The sequence below is a fragment of the Microcaecilia unicolor genome, chromosome 3 (genome assembly GCF_901765095.1).
Source record: "Microcaecilia unicolor chromosome 3, aMicUni1.1, whole genome shotgun sequence".
Classification (NCBI taxonomy): Eukaryota; Metazoa; Chordata; class Amphibia; order Gymnophiona; family Siphonopidae; genus Microcaecilia; species Microcaecilia unicolor.
In genome coordinates, this window is record NC_044033.1 from 3982699 (window position 1) to 4008075 (window position 25377).

Consider the following 25377-nt stretch of genomic DNA (forward strand, 5'->3'; position numbering starts at 1 on the left):
CCAAGACCCACTGATCTGAGGAAATGTTGGCCCACTCCTCGGCAAAGAGGGAAAGACGTCCTCCGATGACAGGACTCGAGGAGAGGGCCGGCACACCATCGTTGAGAGGGTTGCCCCTGAACTCCAGGCCTAGAGCCAGTGGCTGCGGAACGCTTGTCCGAGCGAAAGGAGTTCCTCTGCTAAAAAACGGGCACAGGACGTGAACCCAGCAGAACGTCCCGGCCGGTACCTTCGAGCTTCACAGAAGCGAGGTCTGTAAGAGGAGTGGACCGCAGCACCCTTAGAGGAAGGCCGAGGCCTATCTTCAGGCAAGGGCTGGGGTTTAGCCTCACCCAGGCCCTTCACAATTTTCTCCAACTCCTCACCAAACAGGAGAAGGCCTTGAAAGGGCAACTTCACCAACCTTTGCTTAGAGGCCATGTCTGCTGCCCAATGCCGTAGCCAAAGACGACGGCGAGCCGCCACTGCTACTGCCATGTGTTTAGCCGAAGCTCTGACAATATCATAAAGGGCATCAGCCAAAAAGGACAAGGCCGACTACAGCAGCGGAGCCACATCCGAGAAGGGCTCTGCTCCATCTCCGGGCTGTTCCACTGCCTGTTGCAACCACGCCAGGCAGGCTCTAGCAGCATAACAACTGCATGCAGACGCCCGAACAGTAAGACCTGCAATTTCAAAGGACCGTTTAAGTGCTGCTTCCAGCCTACCGTCTTGTATATCCTTCAGGGCAACTCCTCCTTCCACAGGGAGGGTAGTTTTCTTTGTCACCGCAGTGACTAGGACAGCTACTTTAGGCCTTGCAAAGCGAGCCAAATGCTCCTCATGCAGAGGGTATAATTGCCCCATAGCCCTGGAAACTTTCAAAGGTTCCTCGGGGTCAGCCCACTGAGCGGAAATAAGCTCTTGGATGGAGTCATGCAAAGGAAAGGCTCGAGCAGGCTTTTTGGTACTAGCCATCCTAGGATTCACAGAGGAGGCCGTGCCACTGTCAGGCTCTTCAATAGAAAGGACCTGTAGGGCATCTGAAATAAGAGCTGGCAGCTCATCATGGTGGAAAATCCTCACCGCGGAGGGATCATCCAGATCCTGTGGTAATTCTGCACATTCTCTGCAGCCATCGCCGAAAACGGCGGGAAAATTCAAAGTGGCGGTTTCGCGCCAAAAACTCCCCGATCGCGGGCCCACCCCAGAGAAGTTAGAAAACACTCTTATCTCACCGGACCGACTATCACAGCTCCGGTCCCATAGAAGAATCAAAGGAAAACCTCTGTTCCATTTTTTTTTTTTTAAACGCTGTGAGGAAAGCAGAGGTAATAAGAACTCCGGAGGCTCAGATGAGTGGGAAAGGCAGGGAAAGGCAAACCAATGTGCCTGCATCCACTGAGTGGGAAAGGACAGGGAAAAGCAAGCTAATATGTCCACGTCCACGGGGGCATGGGTAAGGCAGGGAAAGGGCTGATCTATGTGCCTTCAAAGTGAAACTGCTATAGCCTCTAACACCCCGGCTAACAACTGGCAAGCCAGGAGCCACCCCCAGGCAGATTTCTGATGGAGCTTGAAGAAGCTGCAGCCAACCTGCTTGGGGAGATAGAGAATACTGAAGAGGCAGTGGAGCTGGCTGGCCATGAGGCACTGTGAAAAGTTGAGTGCTTTCTATATCCCCCTGCTGGTTGATGGACACAACCCATACGTAATGGCTTCATCTGCTTGATGACAAGGAAGCTTTAATTTTATTAACAAAATGTTAAATATCTCCTTTCTACTCAGATTAAAAACCCTTTAGTGTCCAATGTTGCCGTAATAAGCCATATGGGAACAGATTGATGGGAACATTGACATTAAAGGGTTAAAAGGAAAGGAATTTAAAAGAGAAAAACTATAAGCAACAATGGTCTTAGCCACACTAAAAACAAAAAAAAAAAAAGCAAACGTACATTTCTAAAATGAAAGAGAATTTATGGAACCATAACTATATTTATCAATAAATCAAAAGTAAACTTTTTTTCTACCTTTCTAGTCTGGACATTTTCCCCATTGTGTTAATCCTAATTTTTCTTTTCTGCATTTTTCCTGTCTTCTGCTCTTTACAAGGGCTGCTGTCCATTTTCTCATTTCTCTCTCCTCCTGTCTTGTTCCATTCCCTTATTACACCTGTCTGACAATACTGATATTTTAACTCTTTCCTACCTTTTGTTTCTGCCTGTCAACTCAGATTTCAACCACTTTCTCAATCTGCAGTCCTCCATCTTTTTTTTTTAACTTCCCAATTACCTATCAAACTTTTATCTCCTCCTCTCACCACCTAGCTTTCCATCTCATTCCATCTGCTGACTCCTAATCTCTTTTATCTTTTCTTTACTCCCTATTACCATATTTTTTACTCTCTGTACATATCCTTCTGTCACTCATCTCCTTGACAACCCCTCCTTAACCTCTACCTCATGGTTCCCCATTCCAGTTTCTCCCCTCCCTCTTTCTACAATTATTACTACTAATCATTTCTGTACTGCATATGTATACGCGTTTACACATATGCAGGTACTTTCTCTGTCCCTAGAGGGCTCACAATCTAAGTTTCTGTACCTGGGGCAATGGAGGGTTAAGTGACTTGTCTAAGGTCACAAGAAGCAGCAGTGGGAATTGAACCCATAGTTGTCAGGGTCACTGCACTAACCATTAGGCTACAACTCCACTTCACTTTCTCCTTCCAGCCCCCATTTATTGCCCCCACCCTCCCTTCCTTGTAGCCTGACATCTGAATGTTTCTTTCCTCAACCAATCCCCCCCTCCACCAGCATCTACCTCTCTGCTCCACCTTCAATCCAGCATTTCTCTTTCTTCCCCTCCACCTACTACTACTACTTATTTCCATAGCGTTACAAGATGTTTCAGCGCTGTACTCTTGAACATGTAAGACAGTCCCTGCTCGACAGAGTTTACAATCTAATCATCAGGACAAATAAGGGATAAGGGAATTAATTAAGGTGGGAATGATAAAACAGACAAGGGTACTGAACAAGTGAAAAGGGGTTAGGTGTTAAAACAGCCTCAAAAAGGTGGGCTTTTAGCCTATATTTGAAGACTGTCAGAGATGGAGCTTTTCGTATTAAGTCGAAGACTAATTCAAGCGTTTGGTGCAGCAAGTTAAAAAGGAAGAGTCTGGAGTTGGCAGTGGAGAAGGGTGCAGATAACAGGGCCGGTCTTAGGCAGAGGCGACCAAGGCGACCGCATAGGGCCCCGCGCCTAAGGGGGCTCCGCACAGTGCGCCTAAGGGGGCCCCGCGCAGCGCGCTTCAACTCTGCCTCGCTCGTGCCTCCAGTCCGACCTCCGCTGCTGCTCGCCTTAGTCGCCTGAGATGATCCCCATTCCCGCGGCTCGGCCGCTCCCGTCACCACTGGCGAGGTGCCCACCCCCAGCTTGGGCCCGCTGAGCCCGCCATCAGCTCCCGAGTCCCCGGACCCCAGCAACTAACTGAGCGATGCCAGCGAGCCAGCCCAGGCAGTGATGGCCCCGCCCCCGACGACAGACAGTTGCAGCGTGACGGCTCACCTCCAGGCTCCAGCTTCCCGCTCAATGTCCCGCCTTCCGATGTATTTCCTGTTTCCGGACGCGAGGTCGGGAGTCACGAAGCGGGAAAAGCTGGAGTCTGGTCGGAGGTGGTGAGGACGTGAGGTGAGCCATCGATGCTGACGCCAACAGTTGTGCACTTATGCCAAATCGAAATCGGATTCCATGCAGGCAGGAGATCAGGAGAAGCGTCTCTCTCATCTAACGACGCTTGCGGACGGTGCAAGGGTTGTAAATGTCTGCCTCCCTGAGAGAAATTTGGCCCAACAACATTAGTTGCTGGAGAAGCTGAGCAAGTAAGATCTTCTGGCTTGGAAGAGGCTGTTTCTAACATATCTGGGTTATTTTCACATAGATCTGCAGATATTTCTCCTGATAAAAATTTGGATGGCAATAGCAGATTTAGCTAAAACACTGCTTCCAGTAATTAATGATATGACACCTCTAATTAATCATTTGGAAGCTAGACTGCAATCACAGGAAGATAAGATTACTAAGCTAAAATCTGAGAATGGAAATCATGAAGTAGCAAAATCTGATATAAAGTAGGTACAATCAGTTCAAACTATTTAGTAACTGATGTGGCTACTTGCCTCTCTGGTTTGATGGGTTACAGAGTAATAGGGGAATTTGAAAGTACTGGATCTTTTCTTAATATTTTTCCTTTATTCTCCTTTGTTATGAGAATTGGAACTACTAATTGTAGTGGACTTGAACTGAATAATTTCTGGGGAGGGGAGGTTTCATGATAGCATTGTGCTTATTATTTCATTCAGTTTTTTTACAAGTTTAGCTTCATTTGTCTTTACTTGAAATTTCATAAATAAAAAAAATGTTCTAAAAATGGAATAATCTTATCAATGGGGTGGAGCTAGGGTGGGGGCGGAGCTAGGGTGGGGCAGGGTTAGGTTGGGCAGGGCTAGGATGGGGCCCCACCAAATTGGTCTGCATAGGGCCCCGCACTTGCTAAGACCGGTCCTGGCAGATAAGAGAGATTTACCCAACAAACGGAGTTCCCGGGAAGGAGTGTAGTGAGATATAAGAGTGAAGAGAGACAGAGGAGCTACAGGTAGGGAGCCAATGAAGTGACTTGAGGAGAGGGCTAAAATGAGTATAGTGACACTGGCAGAATATAAGTCATGCAGCAGAATTTTGAACAGATTGAAGCGGGGTGGGGGGAGGAGATGGCTTACTGGGAGACCTGTGAGAAGCAAGCTGTAGCAGTCAGTGTGAGGTGATAACAGCGTGGATAAGGGTTTTGGTAGTATGCTCAAAGGAAGGGACAAATTTTGGTGATATAGAGAAAAATGACAAGTTTTAGCAGTCTGTTGAATATGTGCAGAGAAAGAGGAGTCAAAGATGACCTCAAGGTTATGAGGTGATAAAACAGAGAAGATGAGAGGGTTATCCAAACAGCTAGAGAATGGGGGAAGAGGAGAGGTGGGTTTACGGGGTAAGATGGCGGCAATGTCAGACAGCCAGTATAAATGATATAAATAAATATTTGGCCCTGGACTCCTGCTGAAATTTCTGGTGTGGACTAGTATATTTGAGAGTCATAAGTACATAAGTATTGCCATACTGGGAAAGACCAAAGGTCCATCAAGCCCAAAAAAGTACAAAACATTTTATACTGCTTATCCCAGAAATAGTGGATTTTCCCCCAAGTCCATTTAATAATGGTCTATAGACTTTTCCTTTGGGAAGCCGTCCAAACCTTTTTAAACTCCGTTAAGCTAACCGCCTTTACCACATTCTCTGGCAACAAATTCCAGAGTTTAATTACACGTTGAGTGAAGAAAACTTTTATCCGATTCGTTTTAAATTTACAACATTGTAGCTTCATCGCATGCCCCTAGTCCTAGTATTTTTGGAAAGCGTAAACAGATGCTTCACATCTACCCGTTCAACTCCACTCATTATTTTATAGACCTCTATCATATCTCCCCCTCAGCCGCCTTTTCTCCAAGCTGAAGAGCCCTAGCCGCTTTAGACTTTCCTCATAGGGAAGTCGTCCCATCCCCTTTATCATTTTCGTCAATACTCTATTTGCTCCTATGCATTCATCCCAACTCATTCAAAACTGACTCCGTGCCCTCGGTGAAATTCTATTCAAATATGCCCCCCAACCCCTAATGAATCGTTGTTCGTTTTGCCGTGTGGCGAGCTTCGTGTGACTCCCATAGCATAAGCTCATTCATCCTATTCCTCCAATACCAACATGAAGGAGCCCTATCTGAAACCCAATGATTTAATATACATTTTTTTCCTCAAGATCCAGGACTTGCTAAGAAAGATTTTTTTTCCTGAGACCCCCTTTCCCATACTCCCACCGAACTAAACATCACCCGTTCAAAGTGTTTCTAGTTTAAAAGCTGCTCTACTTTTTAAATGCCGATGCCAGCAGCCTGGTCCCACCCTGGTTAAGGTGGAACCCATCCTTTCGGAATAGGCTCCCCCTTCCCCTTAAAAGGTGATACTCACAACCATGGGATGAAACCAGAGCACCAAGGGAATAAGTATGGATGGGGAAAAGAAGAGGTCCCAAGACAGAGCCCTGAGGTACACCAACATGGATCCATCATTCCTTCCCACCCCCTTTGAGTCCATCACTTCTCTCCTTCTTCCCTCAGGTCCATCAATTCTCCTCCCACCTTCACCAAGTCCATGGCTTCTCTCTCTTCCCTAACTCTTAAGCACAATGCAAGTACAACAGTGATGTCAGCAGTAAATTTGAGAGACTAAGATCATACTTCACATGTCCTGGTTTAGGAGTGAGATTCATTCCTGTCATGGTATATGCAAAACTAGATTTGTTCAGAATATTGAGGGAAGAAAACTGTAGCAAAGAAACTATTTTAATAAATGAAACCTCAACTGCTTAGCAGAATATCCCAACAAAACACAGTCTGGGTTTCCTCAGCTTGTAGTAAATCCACTGTAGCACAGGGTCTATATAATTCTCTACAAGGGTACTCCTTGTTTTGCATCTTCAGGAGAAATACCAACCTCCTGATGAAGATTGCGAAACAAGGGGTACCCTTGTCAAGGTTTATAGACCCTGTGCTACAGTGGATTTAGTACAAGCTGAGGAGACCCAGACTGTGTTTTGCCAGATCTAATACCTGTAGCTAAGAAACCTTTTTTCTGTGCACAGTGAGCTTTTTGAGAGTTTTTCTGATTATATATGAACACTGATCGTGACGAGACTGATTGGCAATTTTTGTAGTAATGGCAGTGTTCGCTTTTTTTTTTTTGCAATTTAGTTTTCTCCTGGTTAGTTGTTTTCTGCTGTTGCTTTTTTCGAAACTCCATTACAAACCAGCAATTGTAGCCACTTATGAAGGGTCATCTATATAGACTGTCTGTGGTAGTTGAGGTTTCATTTATTAAAATAGTTGCTTTGCTACAAGTTTTCTTCCAATGTTCTAAACAAAATAGTTTTCTCCAAAAGTTTAGATTTGTGAATGTGCAGAACTAACCCACATAGTTTAAACTACTATCACTTTAAGATGTACTTCAGGAGAATGTGACTGTAACCCCTAAACCTCCATCATCAAACTAAACAAACAAACAGTGAGACTCCATCCCAAGCAGTCACATACTATGTGCATAGGAAAAACACTTATCTGTTACTTATCTTCTCACAAAGACACTCGTAAAATCCATACTCGCAAAACTCCAGGAACAGTCCCAGATCAGATCCACCTCAAGAGTAATGTTTTCTTCACATCAATCAATAGAGCATAATCCTGACAAGGATCCCTGTTTCGCCAGATCCACTGGCTGCTTGACCTTTCTCCAAAGTGGCTAGGTCAAGATGCATATTTGTATGCTGCCTATGCCTTTATTGAATAAAAGGGTTGTTGTTGTTTGTTTTGTAAACTATGAACACTTATATTCTCTTGAATATAGATACTGGGGATACATAACTGTAAGGAAAAAATCTAAACTGCAAAGGAATTAAATACAAAACCTACTATGCATCCAATTTCTCCTTCTTGGGCAGCCAGCTTTGGAATGCTCTACCAAGATCCATCCGAACAATTAATGACTATCTACCCTTTAGGAAAATGTTAGACATCTCTTCAAGCAAGCTTACCCTAATGAACCTACTTAATCCTATCAGCCCATTTCTACTACTCCATTCTGACAATGACACTGCCTCTGACACCAATTATACCTTTAACCTTGACTCCTAATACCCTATACTCATCCTCCAATTGTTTCTTCTCCATCTTCCTATTCCATCCCCCTCCCAATCCTCCTCTCCTTTTACCAATCTATCCTTGTTTACCTTCCCATATCCAACCCATATATTCCTCAAACCTTATTATTATGTTATTGTTTGTAATTACAGGACTCTGTAATGCTTTTTTCTTTACTATGTAAGCCGCATTGAACCTGCTGTATGTGGGAAAGCTCAGGGTACAAGTGTAATACATAAATAAACAGTACAAGAAGCCTCTGCAACAGAAACCACAGAAAATTTATAATACAAGGAACAAAACGTAAACATACTGCACATCTTTGCCCCAATAGGTCATATATGATGTTCCCAATTCAAGCGCGAACACAAGGTCTGCATTTAGATTCCATTCTGGGGTCTGTATTATGGGAAGACCAACTGCTACTCAAGCTATGTTATAAACTGAAGAAATGCAGCAGTGGAGATCTATAAAGATTAAATAGTAATTCAGCACATATGCTGCTGTAGTCTTCTCATACAAAAAAGTCAAGCAGCCCAGATCAGTTCTGGTATTCTTAAGCTAGAAAGAGTAAGATCTCATTTTTTTTGTACACTTCAGAGAATGTACAACAACCTCAATGCTCACTTATCCATACTCATAATACTTTTAATTCCATCTTCAACATAGTGGACTAAAGCACATAGTTAAAGATACAGATCTTACCAGACTCTTGTGAATTTAATACTTCTAAGGCATGCATCATGGCACTTGCAAAGACATTGGCATCCTCTTTACTACCAAAGTTAAGGCCATATACTTGTCTAGCATCGCGCCACTGATGAAAGGTCTGCGTTGCTTGATTGTACTTCAATCCTTTAGGAATGGCACAATTTATCACCACCTGCAAAAAAAGTAAAAACTAAAGTAAAAACTGAAGAATGGGCCAGAATAAGTGGGCTCATGTTATGGAAGCAGCACAAGTTTATATTTTTATCATTTACTTAGGACATCTCAATATTTAGAAAATGCAGAACTTTGCATTTATTTTCTTTTGCTTCTTTTGTGACACTCAAGGCTCTTTAAATAATGTACACATACCACAAGGACAATCCAGGTGCCATTTGCAGCTCATATAAGGCCATCTCCCTGTATATGCCTTCCTATGCTTGGCCTGTTACTAAGGGCTAGGCCTAAGGCCTGTACTGTCAGTTTGGTTCTCACATGCTAGCCTACTAACTCAGCATCTTGTGTAACAATCATTGCTTTCGCAGGAGCTGAGAACTGACACTTCAAAACATTAGTTTGCAGCTGAGTATGTTTTTCATATACGGTGGATGTAACCTTGTAAGTTGCTAGGAGACAGGCTGAGGACACAGTGTGAGTCTAACATGTCCAGAATGTTTCATTTGGGGAGATAGACAGAGAGAGGACACAAGGGTATTGTTCTGGCTGTGCACGCAGAACTGACAAAGAACTCATAAGTAATTAACCAATGGCCACTGACTGGGCACATGCAAACACATCAGGAGAGACTGACAGAATACATGACCAATCCATATATGGTATAAAGCTACCTAATGGTTCTGGTTTATGGGAAATCACATGATTTCTGGGAAAACGTAACTTATAACAGTATGTTCAAATAATTTTTATTGATAGATACAAAGCACACAAACATCTGAAAATCAATAACTATCTATTATCTTTGACTCCAATAGTACAGATTTTCCCAAGTATATCCATGCATCTACGTTTTCTGACTTTTATCCACCCCCCTCCCCAATTACTACGTTTGTTACACTCCCCCCCCCCTAGCCAAATCCCCCCCCCCCTCCTTACCCTTCTCCCCCTCCCTCTCATACTCTAAGTACATACATCTTAGTTAGAAATTCAACAAGAAACTTCGGCCTGCTGAGGTCAGAGTATTCCATACTGGTTCCCACTGGGCCCAGAATTCAAGGCCCGGACCACCCTCCATATCGCCTATTCCACATCGGTCCACCCGCATCTGCTGGATCAGCAGTGATCTCCAGACTTGCAGCGATGGTTTTTGTGTGGACCGCCAGGCGTGCAGGATGGAGGTAATCCAAAAAAGTATAGCTAGCTTAATGAAACCCTTGAATCCTTTTGGAGGGTCAGATGAAAATTTGTAATTATTAAAAAGCATTAAGGGCTCCCTTATTAGAGTGCAGGTCCACATCCGGTCTATTGCACTCAGTATCTCCCCCCAAAATCTTTGTACCAAAGGGCACCGCCAAAACATGTGACCCAATGTGGCCATATGTCCCCCACATTTGGGACAGTTCCCATTGCTTGTGAATTTCGCCAGAAAGGCCCTACATGGAGACACATGTAATCTCATGAGCCATTTATACAGCCTCTCCCTCTGTGGTATGGATAGCCTCCGGGTATATAAGGACTTCAAGTAGATCCTACACAATTCAAGAGATACCTCGCATTCAAGCTCTCCCGACCAACCCAGAGCCAGGCGCACATAATCTCTCTCTGAGGTGGAGTCTTTCAACTGTTACTACTACTACTACTTAACATTTCTAGAGCGCTACTAGGGTTACGCAGCGCTGTACAAATTAACAAAGAAGGACGGTCCCTGCTCAAAGGAGCTTACAATCTAAAGGACGAAAAGTCAAGTTGGGGTAGTCTAGATTTCCTGAGTAGAGGTGCAATGGTTAGGTGCCAAAGGCGACATTGAAGAGGTGGGCTTTGAACAATGATTTGAAGATGGGTAGGGAGGGGGCCTGGTGTATGGGCATAGGGAGTTTGTTCCAAGCATGGGGTGAGGCGAGGCAGAAAGGGCGGATCCAAGATCCACTTATGCTTCAGTGCTAAGATTCACCGAGGTTAATGCCCTGCTCTGCTGATGATCCATAACAGCACACAAGCAAGGAAAAGAGCTCTGGGGATGGACAGAGTCCAGGAGTTTTGATTGGTTGGTGATGAAATCTCAACAGGATAGACTGTTGAGCGCCCAAAGAAAAATTCTCCGCTAAAACCTCTGTGACATCTTCTGTCAGGTCTGTCCATGTCAGGGTAGCAATGTAATGTTTTAATTGAAAATACTCAAACGTGTGCCCCTGGGGAATACCATATAGTTTCTGTTATTCGGAGTATGAGCGCATGTAACCCTCATCTGTAACTACATGGGCTAAATATACCATACCTTTTTTTGCCCAGTTGCTGAAGATATTCTTCCCCTGCCCCGGGGGGAAACCCGGGTTATTGCATATTGAAAGCCAAGGAGAAGTGAAAGCAGAAAAATGGTGCCATCTGCACACCCATCGCCAAGAGGCCCTTAAGGACTGCAGCAGTGGGTGTCTCCTAAAGGCATGGGGCGGTAGCCTCTCTACTGTGTGTAGAAGGTGGCTGAAGAGGACCTCTGGAAATACGTTCGTTTCTATCGGCATCAAAGAAAAATCTGAAGAGCCCCGATACCAGTCGTTTATGTGACGCATGGCACATGCTATTGTAAGGGATCTGATGTTTAGTAAACCCATCACTCCACCGTCCCTCAGGGAAGCTACAGTGTCCAGAGATAGCCTTGGCTTTTTGCCCCGCCATAGATATCTCTGCAGAAGTTCCCCAGAGTCCTCTCCTCTCTACATTTAAGAAACAGGGGAAGTTGTTGGAACACATATAGCCACTTTGGGGTCAAAATCATGTTAAATAGCGCTATCCTTCCCCAGATCGTCAGCGGGAGATCTCCCCACATTGCTAGTTTGCATCTGGTCGTTTCCAGAAGCGGAGTAATATTGACTTTATACAGTGATGCCATGTCCTTAGTTAAGAAAATCCCCAAATATTTCAACCTTGATTCCACCCACCGCAGGGGAAACTGCCCTTTCCAGGAGCGCTTTATCTCATCATCCAGTGCCATCGCACAAGATTTATGAAGGTTAAGAGTGAAGCCAGCCATGGACCCATACCCACGGATCAAATCTAGTGCCGCCATGAGAGACGGTTGAGGTTTTGTGAGTATCAGCATGATGTCATCTGCGTAAGCTAGTGCCTTCACCTCTTGAACCCCCAAATCTTACTCCCTTAATTTCATCATTAGAATTTAACATTCTAAGCAATGGTTCCAAGGCTAGATCAAACAATATCGGGGATAATGGGCATCCCTGCCTGGTTCCCTTATTGATCTTGAAACTTTTCGAGAGCCCCCCCACTGACGACTATCTGTGCCTCTAGACCATGATATAAGGCTCTCAGTGCTTTCATAAAGTCCCCTGGTAGTCCTATCCAGCCAAGGACCTGGAACAGAAACCTCCATCTCACTTGGTCAAATGCCTTGGCGGCATCCAGGCTGATTACCATCGCAGGTTCTTTTTAATATTGGCATTGATATAACAAAAGAGAGGGAACGAAGTACAAACTAAAGTACAAACAGAAAAAACAGCACCACGGGCCTTTAAAAATGGAACACAGTTCTTTAATGAATGAGCCTTGTCGTGGTATTAAAAGCAGAGCCTTTTGAGAGCACAGCTTTTCATCCATTTGGATACAGAAAGTGAAAGTGCCTTGGTGCTTTGTAGCTTTTACTATATGAGAAGTGGGGACCCCTGACGCAGGTGCTAGTCACCGAAACACGGCCAGCGTCGGGTCTTTTTGTCAAGGCTCATTCATTAAAGAACTGTGTTCCATTTTTAAAGGCCCGTGGTGCTGTCTTAATATTGGCATTGAGCCATCGACATTAGCGCCTTTCGGATGTGTAAAAATGGCGTTTTGGTATAAATCCTACCTGGGCAGGTTCAATTAATTCTGGAAGGGAGGCCGCCATTCTGTCGGCCAATACCTTTGCCAGCAGCTTGATATCTACATCAATCTTATGTTTCAGCAGAAGAAAAATGCGCGCAGTGTTCTCATATTTCGGGAAGCTCCCTTCGTTTATAACCGATTGATGTTATTCAAAAGGTGGGCCCAAGATAGAATGCTGAAGTAGTTTATAAAATTTGCTGGAAAAACCATCGGCCCCCGGGGCCGAAAGAGATTTCAGCCCTCTAATGGCTCATTGCAGTTATTTTGGTTGTAGGGGTGTTTCTAATTTGTCCACTACTTCTTTGCTAAGGTGGGGCATCCCCGCTCTAGTTAGCAGGTCTTTCACTTGCACGCTAGGTGCCGAACCATGTTCCTCGTATAGCTGTCTAAAATGGGCACACAGTATATCTTGTATCTTGTCTCTAGAGCCTATTCACTACCTTGCCCCTCTTATATTTCAGCACTGATATTGGTCGGTTCCCTCCACCCTTCTTTACTAACCTAGCTAATAGGCCCCCCAGGTCTATTCCCAAATCTGCCCAACCGGTACTTTTGGTATACCACGCTTCGCTTCATATGCTCATGGAGCAGAGAATTTAAAGTCGCCTGAGCAGACTGGTAATTGTCTTTGTGAGCCTCTGTCGGGGACGCTACATATCTACGCTTAGCTTTGTGTAGCTGACGGTTTAAGTAAATCTGATTTGCAGCGGTCCGCCTACATCTCGCTGCTATGTAGGCGATCAGGTCTCCTTCTCAACACCGCCTTTGCAGCGCACCAGAATAATTGAGGGTTATTTTTATGTTCTTTGTTGTGTGCCACATATGTTTCCCATTTTCCTTGCAGAAACTTTTGAAAATCTTTATTTTTGGCCAAATAGCTGGGGAATCTCCAACTTGGGGTTGGAGAGAAATGTCTTGGGGCTATGAGCACAAACCATACTGGTGCATGGTCCGATATCATTATTTCTTCCTGGTCTGCTTCCTCCACCCCCGCAAAAAGGTCTTGTCTGTTGTTATAAAAATATAATCTAGTTGAGCCCACGTGCCATATGCTCTGGATTGGTGCGAGAAATCACGTTCATTGGGGTGCAAGAGTCTCCAGACATCTACCACAGAGAGGGAGGCCGCGAACTCTCGCAACATTCTTCCTTCCCTTTCCCCCCTTGGCCTATCGCTTTTAGGCCCTGTGCAGTCTTCTTGTGCGTCCATCAATGTGTTCATATCTCCCACGACAACTAGTCCCTTACCCTGGATTGGAGTAAAAGCTCTCAACAATCCTGGAAAGAACTGTCCATCAAAGGGAGTGGGGGCATATACATTAAGTAAAAAGACCTCTCTACCCTGTAGCCATAGTTTAATCAATATATAGCGCCCCTGTGAGTCCTTTATGACGGTTTCTGCAGTACAGGCCAGATTCTTGTGAATCAGAACTGCCACACCTCCTTTTTGCCCATCTACTACTTACTACTACTACTTAACATTTATAAAGCGCTACCAGGGTTACGCAGCGCTGTACAATATCTGATGAAGCGTACAGAATTTGTCCCACCCATCCTTGTTTGAGCTTCTCATGTTCCTGATCTGTAAGCCTAGATTCCTGTATACATGCTATGTCTGTCTTCAAGCGTTTTAAAATGTGCTAAGATTTTTTTCCTTTTAATTGGAGAGGAAATCCCCCCCCCCCCCACATTCCAGGTAATTATCTTACAATGTGGCAGATCTGATTGTTCCGCCTCAAGATCTGACTGTTCCGCCTCAAGATCTGATTGTTCACTATACTACTACTTCTACTTATCACTTCTATAGCGCTACAAGGCATACGCAGCGCTGTACACCATACATGAAAAGACAGTCCCTGCTCAAAGAGCTCACAATCTAAATACAGTGTTAAACTCATAAGTCCAAACCTCCGGGTCACAGCCCTGCCCCAGAGGCCGAATGTCTCCCCTGCACAGTTGCCGAAGTGTATCGCTACCAGTACCTACTTGATTTGGTTGATATTCTATTCTCTTTATATCTAGATATGCCTCAGTTCTTAACATGTCGAATTCCTGCTCCCACTCCTCTACCCTCCGCTCCCCCCACATCCCCCCCCCCCCCCCCCCCCCCCCCCCCCCCCCCCGGTTTACCCCTCTTATGACTAACTCCCCCCTCTCCCCTAATGACTATTCCCCCATATAAACACCCTTGGGAAGCCTGATGAGTGGATACCCATCAATTAGGACACGATCATGCAAGGACCCCCGCCCGCCCCCCTTGCAACTGTTCTTTACCAACATTTATAACAGATCCCCATATCAACATCATAAGTTTTAAACCAACTTAACAGCATCAAACTTGCGTATTGCTGTATTTACTCGAGTCTCTCCAACAGATTCCAATGAAGTTCATGCAGCATCTAAGGTTTTGCGGCTTCTTGTTCCAGCTAAGGTCCGAACATACCGCTTCGAGTAACATAGTAACATAGTAGATGACGGCAGAAAAAGACCTGCACGGTCCATCCAGTCTACTCAACAAGATAAACTCATGTGTATACCTTACCTTGATTTGTACCTGTCTTTTTCAGGGAACAGACCGTATAAGTCTGCCCAGCACTATCCCCTCCTCCCAACCACCAGCCCCGCCTCCCACCACCGGCTCTGGCACAGACCGTAAGTCATACAAAGCGTCTGCCAAAAAGGCAGAACCCATTTCTAGTTTGGCCACCTCCAAATCTACAGAAGAAAACTCATCTGAAGACCTATCCAACACCCTTTCTGACCACCGAAAATAAGCCATGGCTACCAAGGACCCGCAGATAGCTGACTGAACGGCCAGAGCCAACACATCGAAACTACTCCAAAAAGGATTCCATCCGGTGGTCTTGAACATCCTTGAGAGCGATGCCCCCATCTACAGGTACTGTATTCCACTTAGTAACCGCAGAGATAACTGCGTCCACTACAGGGGGCTTTAAAAGAAATTTGTCTACCTCAGGGACTGGATAAAGACGCACCATAGCCTTCGCAGGCCAAAAAACAGAATCAGGGACATCCCACTGAGCCTGAATGGCGTCCCTGATATCCTGATGCATAGGGAACGTCTTAACTGGATTACAGACCCCTTTAATAAAAAGATCCACCTTACACGACGGAGTATCCGAAGCCTCCTCCTCCTCCTCCTCAAAACGGAGTGGAGGAAACCAAGGAAATCAGATACTACAAGTCCTCCTTATGAAAAAATCCTCAGTACTGAAGAATCCTCCACAGGAATGAAGGGCTCTGCTTCTGCCTCCCCCAGGACAGAACCCTCATCCTCAAAATCAGCCTGAGAAAAAAGCTGCTCCCCTACGGAAGATAAAAATCCAGATCCGGACCAAGATCAGGGTCCTCTACCCTATCCACGGACTCTCTGGGCCGCTTGGCAGACCCCAGCTGCCCTTCAGACATTCTTTTCCCTGAAGCTACTAGGGGAGGATGAGATTGCTGCAGTAAAAACGCTTTGTACATTTTAAATAGAGGAGTGTGGTAGCCGTGTTAGTCCACTCTTAAGGTTATCAATAGAAATCAAACAAAATAAAACATGGAAAAGAAAATAAGATACCTTTTTTTATTGGACATAACTTAATACATTTCTTGATTAGCTTTCGAAGGTCGCCCTTCTTCCTCAGATCGGAAATAAGCAAATGTGCTAGCTGACAGTGTATATAAGTGAAAACATTCAAGCATTACTATGACAGTCTGACAGGGTGGGAGGATGGGGGTGGGTAGGAGGTATGCATGGGGACATCAAAGCATATCATTGATATTCTAACAGGATGGGTGTGGATAGGTGAGGGGAGGGTGATCAACAGAGACATACAGCTTTATGGTTTATAATGGGCTAGGAACCCCATTTCTGTTGGGTGTTAAAATATTCAATCATTCTGACTTCAAAGGTCTTATGTTCTTGTATGGTTTTAAAGTTACCTTTCAGGATTCTCACTATGAAGTCACTGGTACAGTGTCCTGGTCCTGTAAAATGTTGACCAACAGGCGTGGGAACCCTACTGGCACCAGTATTGTTCATGTGATGTCTATGTAAATTGAATCTTGTCTTAAGCATCTGGCCTGTTTCTCCAATATAGCATCCTTCGTTACATTTTTTACACTGAATGATATATACCACATTGGAAGATGAGCAAGTGAAAGATCCCTTTATGTTGAATATCTTTCCTTTGTGGATGACTTTGGGGTCCTGTGAAATATTTTGGCATAGTTTGCAACTGGATAAATTACAGGGAAGTGTGCCCTTCTGTTCCTTTTCAGTCTGTGATGGAAGTTTACTTCTGATTAGCTTGTGTTTTAAGTTGGGTGGCTGTCGGAAGGCCAGTACTGGTGGGGATGGGAATATCTCTTTCAGTAATTCATCCTCCTGGAGTATAGGTTGTAGATCTCTTATGATTTTCCTCAGTTTTTCCAGCTCTGGATTGTATGTCACTACAAGGGGGATTCTGTCTGGACCCACAACATAGAAGATTCTTCTTCTATGATCCTCCAATTTAATCGTGTGATAAAAACATAGAAACATGACGGCTGATAAAGACCATATGACCCATCCAGTCTGCCCATCCTCTGTAACCCCTAACTCTACCTTTTTCTAAGCAATCCCACATGCTTATCCCAAGCATTTTTAAATTCTGGAATAGTCCTCGACTCCACAACCTCCACCGGGAGGCCATTCCACACCTCCATCACCCTTTCTGTGAAATTGTACTTCCTTAGATTACTCCTAAGCCTATTCCCTCTTAATGTCGTCATATGCCCCCTCATTCCCGAGCTGTCCTTCAGTTGAAAGAGGCTCTCTTCCTGTACATAAATGCCCTTGAGGTATTTACACGTCTTTATTAAGTCTCCTCTCTCCCAGAGTATACATGTTGAGGTTCATAAGCTTCTCCCTATATTTTTTGTGTTCAAGACCGCTTACTAATTTTATAGCTGCCCTCTGGACTGACTCCATCCTGTTTATATCTTTCCGTAGGTGCGGTCTCCAGAACAGCACACAGTACTCAAAACTACCTGCTTCTCATGAATTGGAGACTGTGGGGCTTGAACCCACAACCAGACTGTTACTAACCCATAACCTAACCTCTAGGTCAGCCAGGCTTTCACAAGGTGTTATTTCAAGTACTTCAAACAAGCATTGTATGCTAGATCTTAACAGCCGTTTAGGCTGATACAAATACATTTTCAATGACAGTACAAGAGGCACGAGTTCATGCACAGACTTGAACATCAGTCAAAAAGCTTTAAATTTAATTATTTGTGCAACTGGCAACCAGTGTAACTCTTATAGAATGGAGTAATATGTTCAAATCTATATTTTTCCATCAACACCCCTGCGAATGCATTTTGTGTCACCTGTAAGGCTTATAACGGAGTCTTTTTCAAACCAAGCAGTAACCCATTACAATAATCGAAATGTGGGGTAACAATGCTCTGAATAACTTTTCTAAAGTTATCTTGTTTGAGAAGAGTTTTCAATCTTCTCAATGCTCACAATTTCCACAAAATATCTTTAATCTCTTTTTGTACATGCCAGTTCATGCTCAAAGCAGAGTCTACTATCACTCCCAAGTTTTGAATCTTCCACAAAATCTTAATTGTAATAGAATCATATACAAATTCTAATGGCAAATCACCGCTCTCTTTGCTAGATAACAAAAGAACCTGAGTCTTTGATACATTTAATTTTAAATGATTACTCTCCATCCAAATCTGGATGGATTGCATATAGTATCTTTACTTGACAGAGGTAGCATCAATAGTAGCACCAAGGAGGTACAAAAAATTGTATATCTGCGTATATCTTAAAGTCAAGCTCCAGATCGTTCAATAATCTATAAAGAGGCAACAAAATAAATGTTAAACAAGATTGCTGACAAACAGGATCGTTGTGGGACTCCTGTTTTCAAGTGAATAAAGTCAGACTTATCATACATTTGACTAACACTAAATTGTCTTCAATCAAGAAAAGATGCAAACCATCTCAAGACATCACATCAATTTCTATTGATTTTAACCTGTTTAATAAGATACAATGATCAATTGTATCAAACACAGCTGATATGTCCACCGTAATTAATAAGTAACGAGTACCTTTGTCAATGTGGCTTACATTTGAAAATACAAATACAATGGCACAGAATAATAGAATTCAGTTATATCATGGGAGCAAGTAGATGGATATGTCTGAAACATTTAACAAAGTTGAGATCAGCATATATACCCAACTGGGCATTTTAAAGTCTGTCCCTTAATGATGCCACATGTTCAGAAATCATAGCCATAAGTATAAACAGTTATTCAAACATTATCACATGCACACACCAGAACAGGCATCCATACACACATTGCAAAAGTAAACAACATCTACAGAGTACATCCAAACCTTAATTTTTATTTTCTCATTTCCATCTTCCAAAATTCTAGACAGCAGATGTACAGATCAGTAGGACCCAAAGCAGTATAAAACAAATAGAAACAACACAGTTTATACCTAGTTGTTGAACCACCCACTGGATTCACCTTTGGGTTTAAAAAGCGAAACCATGTGCATATAAGGATTGGATAAGCAAATTAAAACGAAGTTTAAAGCAAATGCCTTAATATGTAACACTTGGTAAAAATAATGAAACAGTGAGGGCATATTCACATAGCAAGCAGCCTAAGCCAACAGATTTATTTTCCACCAAACGTAATTTTGCTAATAATGTGCAGAACTAGACAATGTAGGCATATTTAGACTGACTCGAGACAGAACTTCTGCCTGAAGGAAGCCTTTCCCTCATTCAATACCCCCTGTTAAATAGTAGTAATAAAAAAAAGGCAAGTGCATTTTTATACTATACCACTGCATTCCACAAAACAAAAGGAGCAAGTTCCCATATGCCATCTTTTTTTCCCCCATCTTACTGGTTTTACAAAGCTGAACAAAGTGAGATTTAACATTATCAAATGTAATTATATATATATATATACATATATATATATATATATATATACACACACACACACACACATATATACATACACACACACATACAGTGCAATCCGCTCAAGTGCAAGGGTCTGGGACCAAAGAAATACATGAAGATAACCAAAGCGTGCACTTTACTACTACTACTACTACTATTTAGCATTTCTATAGCGCTACAAGGCATACGCAGCGCTGCACAAACATAGAAGAAAGACAGTCCCTGCTCAAAGAGCTTACAATCTAATAGACAAAAAATAAATAAAGTAAGCAAATCAAATCAATTAATGTGAACGGGAAGGAAGAGAGGAGGGTAGGTGGAGGCGAGTGGTTACGAGTCAAAAGCAATGTTAAAGAGGTGGGCTTTCAGTCTAGATTTAAAGGTGGCCAAGGATGGGGCAAGACGTAGGGGCTCAGGAAGTTTATTCCAGGCGTAGGGTGCAGCGAGACAGAAGGCGCGAAGTCTGGAGTTGGCAGTAGTGGAGAAGGGAACAGATAAGAAGGATTTATCCATGGAGCGGAGTGCACGGGAAGGGGTGTAGGGAAGGACGAGTGTGGAGAGATACTGGGGAGCAGCATAACTTAACCGTTGTGACCCAAAGAAGCTTCACATCTGATAAACATATGTACAGTACTGTTATTATACATACAGTATACACTCTGTTAACTGACATTATAGTCTACTTCAAGTAAGCCAAACATCAGTTAACGGAATCAGTCATAAACCTTTGTACACTACTGGGTCTGTGAGTTCCATAGACTACGTCTGCCAGACGGTAAAAATTGTCATAGCACTGACATCCAGTGGCCTCCAGATAGGCCCGCACGGTGTTGAGACTCTCCAGCACTCTTGCAAAAGTGACAGGACGTTGTTGAATTCCCTCAGCATGTGCCTCGCTGCTCGTTTCATCATCAGCCATTGCCTGCAGGTAGGCGCATATCTCTCGACATCAGTGCTGTCATCAGCTGTTGTAGATCGTAATCAACAGCTACGTAGTGATGAAACTCCTCTTCAGTAACACCAGCTGGGATATCAATAGCCTGTTTCATCTGACGCGTTTGCAACAGCTGCATCTGTTTCGTCCCTCTCCACATCCTTAACAAAGCTTGCCCGCTTGTAGCAGTTCACAATGGTGGCCTGTGTAGCATGATTCCAGGCTTCTTTCTGCATATGTAGGGAATCCAACAGTGATAGATTACGAGCCAGTTCAACAGCACGTTTATCCTTGCCAGTCTGGTCATCCATAACGCTCATCAGACAACGTAGCACAAGAGCCTGATAATGTTTTTTTAAATTGGCTATTATGCCCTGATCCATAGGTTGGATCAGAGAGGTAGTGTTTGGTGGCAGGAAGACCACCTTGACGTTAGACAGCCTGACATCACTGTGTGCAGCACAATTATCACAAAGCAACAAAATCTGACGCTTTGTGCCTGCATTCTAGTCCAACTTCTTTAGCCACTGCTTCCAAATTTACCCCAGTCATCCATGAATTTGCGTTAGCTCGTATGACACAGGAAGTTCCTTAACATCCTTGAAGCAACGGGGCTGTTTGCTCTTTCCAATGACGAGTGGTTCCAACTTTTCACTCCCATCCATATTGCAGCAAAGGAGGCTCATCAGTCGGTCCTTCAACATTTTACTTCCTGTAGTTTCGGCTTGTTTGAATGTAAGTGTTCCATCAGGAATCGCTCGCCAGTAGAGACCGTTTTCATCAGCATTGAAAATGTCACGAGGTGCAAACTCGTTGAAGATGGGAGGAAGAACTGAAACAACCCAATTTTCAGCACCAAAGTCATCAGCTTCTTGTTTTTCACCATGCTGTTTCTTGAATTTTATGTTGTTCCTCTCCTTCCATCTTTCCAACCATCCAACAGTGGCTTTGAATTCAGTTAGTCCAAGACTTTCAGCTAGCTGATTAGTTTTCTCCTTAAGCAGTAGACCACTGACAGGAAACTGCTCCTGACTTGAGAAAACCACCGAAGAAGAGCATCTTCTACATCTTCAGCTTTTCCCACCCGTTTACGTTTCCTGTGTGGATTTGTATTGTTTTGCCAGTCTTCCAGAGGCTGATCTTTCTGCTTCAAGATACGTGAAATTTGACTGGGATTGACACCATATTCTTTAGCAATAGATGCTTGACTTTGTTTGTTTTCTAATTTTTTAAGAACTTCTATTCGTTCAGCCAGTGTTAAAGTCTTACAGTTCCGCCGCGACGATGACCCCGGTGTACGCCCTAACAACATTCTTTCGCTTATTCTGCCTGTGGTAGTTAAAGAGGCAGTAAATTTGAAATCTCGTTGGTTGTCACGCGCCAATCGGCTTCCATATTCATGCGCACGCTTATGCGGAGTCTTTCCTGCAGAGAAGCAGTCTTGAACCATGCATATAAGCGCATCTTGCACTTATCAGTGGTACGCTAAAACGAAGTTTGTCCCCATAGAAATTGATGGTGCCAAAAACTGGACCGAAGTATGGCATGCAGTTAAACAGAGCATGCTCTTATCCAACGTGCACGTAAATGGAGATAGATAGATAGATAGATAGATAGATAGATAGATAGATAGATAGATAGATAGATAGATAGATAGATAGAATATAGTTAAACATATAGTAATGAAATGCATTTAGGACCATAAAGAATTATGAATGTAAAGTTGCAATATAATCTTCCATGGTGCACAAGCCTTTTTAAAGATAGATAGGTGATGAGCTTTTAAGGTTGAATTTTCTTCATAATGCATAATAGTACAAAGATGACTACACTATTCATGGACGTTTAGTTAAGAAGAGTTCTTCCAGTGTAGGACAATCAGGTGAGCTGCAACAGTCAACATGGTATTGAATAGTTTATGATATTGATCATCCAAAGAAAGGTTGGGGTAATATCACATCAGATTATGAGTATTGGTGACAAAATTGAAAAGATTTTAGTAGTTCATTTCCATATTTTAGTCAAAACTTTAACATATTTGCACTCGAGGAGCATATAAACCAGGTCACCAAAGAACAAGACCAACATAAGGGTGGAAGTGTTGATCTAGTTATTTTGAGTAATTTTGAAAACGTCCAGTAGGCTTTGTGAAAATAAAGTAAGATGATTGTGACATATCAGCAGATAAATTGGGATGCATGGTTTTCGACCAAAGAATTGGCCAATTATATCACTAATCTGGAAATTTAGGGTAGATTCCCACTGCATTTGAAGAGAGGTACAGTGTTTCACTAAGGAGTCATGTAAATATTTGTATATTTTAGAGGCTTTTTTTTTTTTTTTTTTTTTTGCAAATTTGGAGATAGCGGCACCATGAGGAACTTTCAAAGGAGTTGACCAATGATAAGTTCTGGGAGTTATAGTTCTGAGCAAGTAATGACAGGTCCTTCCAGGAGTTTGCATCAGTAGTAAGTAAACCACAAGAGAGACATGGAGACAGCATTTTCAAGATTGTTACAGTTTAGTAATTGGGAAACAGAAAGGTCAATTCATAACACCATCTTTTTCTTGATTTAGGCACAGGAAAAAAAAATAGATGATAAATGCTCTCAGGTTTCAATCTTTGAATTCTTTTCTTTTTAATAAATAGTAAGTCTTATTGTTAAGCACATGATTTTCTTAATATGTCTGTTTTGGTGGCCCTTTACTAGGTGAAAACATCTCTGCATGAATATAGGGAGACTAGACTCTATAACCAGCCCCTCCAAATGACAATGATTTACAACTTAGAACTAAGTATTACGCTACCGATGAAACCAATACTTCCCCTGTCTACATCCATATGCTGCACTATTTGGCATGTTTGTAAATATAAGTGAAATCAAATAGAAATGCTACCAATAATAAGAACGCTTTGTTTTGGGTGAACGGGGATCTCGGCTGCACTGAGAGGGAAAGGGAGACAAACCTAATTGGCTTCAGCTTTTTGACGTCATGGTATCTTCTGTTCTCCTTGGAGTAAGATACAGAACAAGCCAGGAGAGTAATAGAAGAAATGGTATTTATCCCACACACATATTAAATTATTTTACACAGGGGTATTTTCATCAGTGTTTCAGTGAAACCTAAATCAGAAGCTCTAATTACAAACCCTGTCCCTGGCAAATACGGAAAAAATTAAGACGTACCTGATAATTGACTTTCCTTTAGTCACAGCAGATAAAGCCAGAAAATGGTGGATTGTATCCTCCTACCAGCAGGTGGAGATGGAGAACACTGAAAGAAAGCAGTGACCCTGGAAGTCCAGCTCCTTCACCCTCTCAGGCACCCTACGCACTGATGCCATGGCTACTAGAAAGACAGCCTTAAGAGCGAGATCCTTCTGCGACGTTAGTCGCAGTGACTCAAACAGTGCCATCTGTATGGCTCAGAGAACCAAGATCAATTCCAATGAGGGAAACATGACAATGCAGCAGAGGGCACAGGTGTAAAGCTCCTCACAAAAAAACAGACCACATTCCAGATGAGCTGCTTGAGAAGTTCTGGACACATACCCCCCAAAATAGGCACATGCCGCAACCTGAACCTTCAGAGAATTGTATGCCAGACCCTTCTGCAAACCCTCCTGCAAAATGGCCAGAATCTATGACACCGACGCCCAAAGAGACAACAAAGCATGAGCATTGCACCACGCTCACCGTTCGCCACACCCGAGCATAACGCAGTTGTGGTGGAGTGCTTACATGCCCATAGCAAAGTGGCAATGACCAAGTCAGAATAGCCCTTCTTCCTCAATCACGACCTCTCAAGAGCCAAGCCATAAGACCAAAGTGTCAGGAATCCTCCATGACTACTGGAATCTGGTGCAGAAGATCCGGCAACAGCAGAAGTCGAAATGGTTTCTCCACTAGTAACCGTACCAAGTCCACATACCAAGACAGCACGGCCAATGTGGTGCCACCAGAACTACCAATCGCTGATAAAGACAAATCCTTTGAAGAACCCTGACGATTAAGGGCCAACATGGAAACATACAGAATCGCTGATACTGGCCATGGTTGCAACAGAGGATTCAACCCTTCGGAACAGAGTTCTCTTATTCTGCTGAAAAACTGGTCCACCTTGGTATTCGCTCTGGACGCCATAAGATCGATCCCCAGTCCCCCACTTGCTGCAGATCTGGCAAAACACCTCTGATGCCAGTTCCCACTCTGCTCAGTCGAGACAATGATGGCTGAGAAAATTTGCCTGCACGTTGCTCTGACCTGCAATGTGGGCCTCCAACAATAGAAGTGGCACTCCGCCCATTCCAGAATGCCGTCTGTCTCCATGGCCAACGATCTGCCTTGAGTGCCAGCCTGGCGGTTGATGCAAGTCACTGCTGTCATACTGTCTGAGAGAATCTGGACCACTTCACTCTCCAGCTTCGTTCAGAAGGCCAGAAAAGCTCTGAGCACGGCCCTCAATTCAGTCGACTGATGGACCACTCTGCTCTTCCAACGACCCTGTACATAGTGGAGGAGGCAATGAGCCACCCACCTAGAAGACTGACATCCGTCAGACAGCTAACCACTGCAGGGTGGCCAACGGCATCCCCCGCTGCAGGTTGCCTTACACAGCCACCAACTCATGCTACACCCGCACCCCTCAAGCCAGGGTAGACGCCGCCAACACTCCAGAGAAACCGGAGACCACTGGTCCAGTAGCACATGCTGCAGAGGCCGCATGCGAGCCCTCGCCCACAGTACCACCTCCAGAATGGTCGCCAGAGCCCAGCACATACACGTAGCCCCAAGCGTGGGTCGAGCAGACCCCCAGATATTCAGAGGACTGAGGGGATCAGGTGACTTGAGAAAACTGATCACCCAGCTCAGAGACTGAAGTACCTTGACACGAGCAGTGGCTAGTCGACTCATGCG

The 25377-nt window shown here is 43.8% G+C and overlaps 1 protein-coding gene across 1 annotated transcript in view; it reads right to left on the minus strand.

The window, feature by feature from the left end:
- Nucleotides 1-25377, minus strand: part of ENAH (ENAH actin regulator) — a 273492-nt gene that overhangs the window by 203851 nt on the left and 44264 nt on the right. Inside the window, exon 3 of the mRNA XM_030195712.1 lies at nt 8481-8658. Within this exon, the coding sequence (XP_030051572.1) occupies nt 8481-8658 (178 nt within the window). The remainder of the gene's footprint in view (nt 1-8480; nt 8659-25377) is intronic.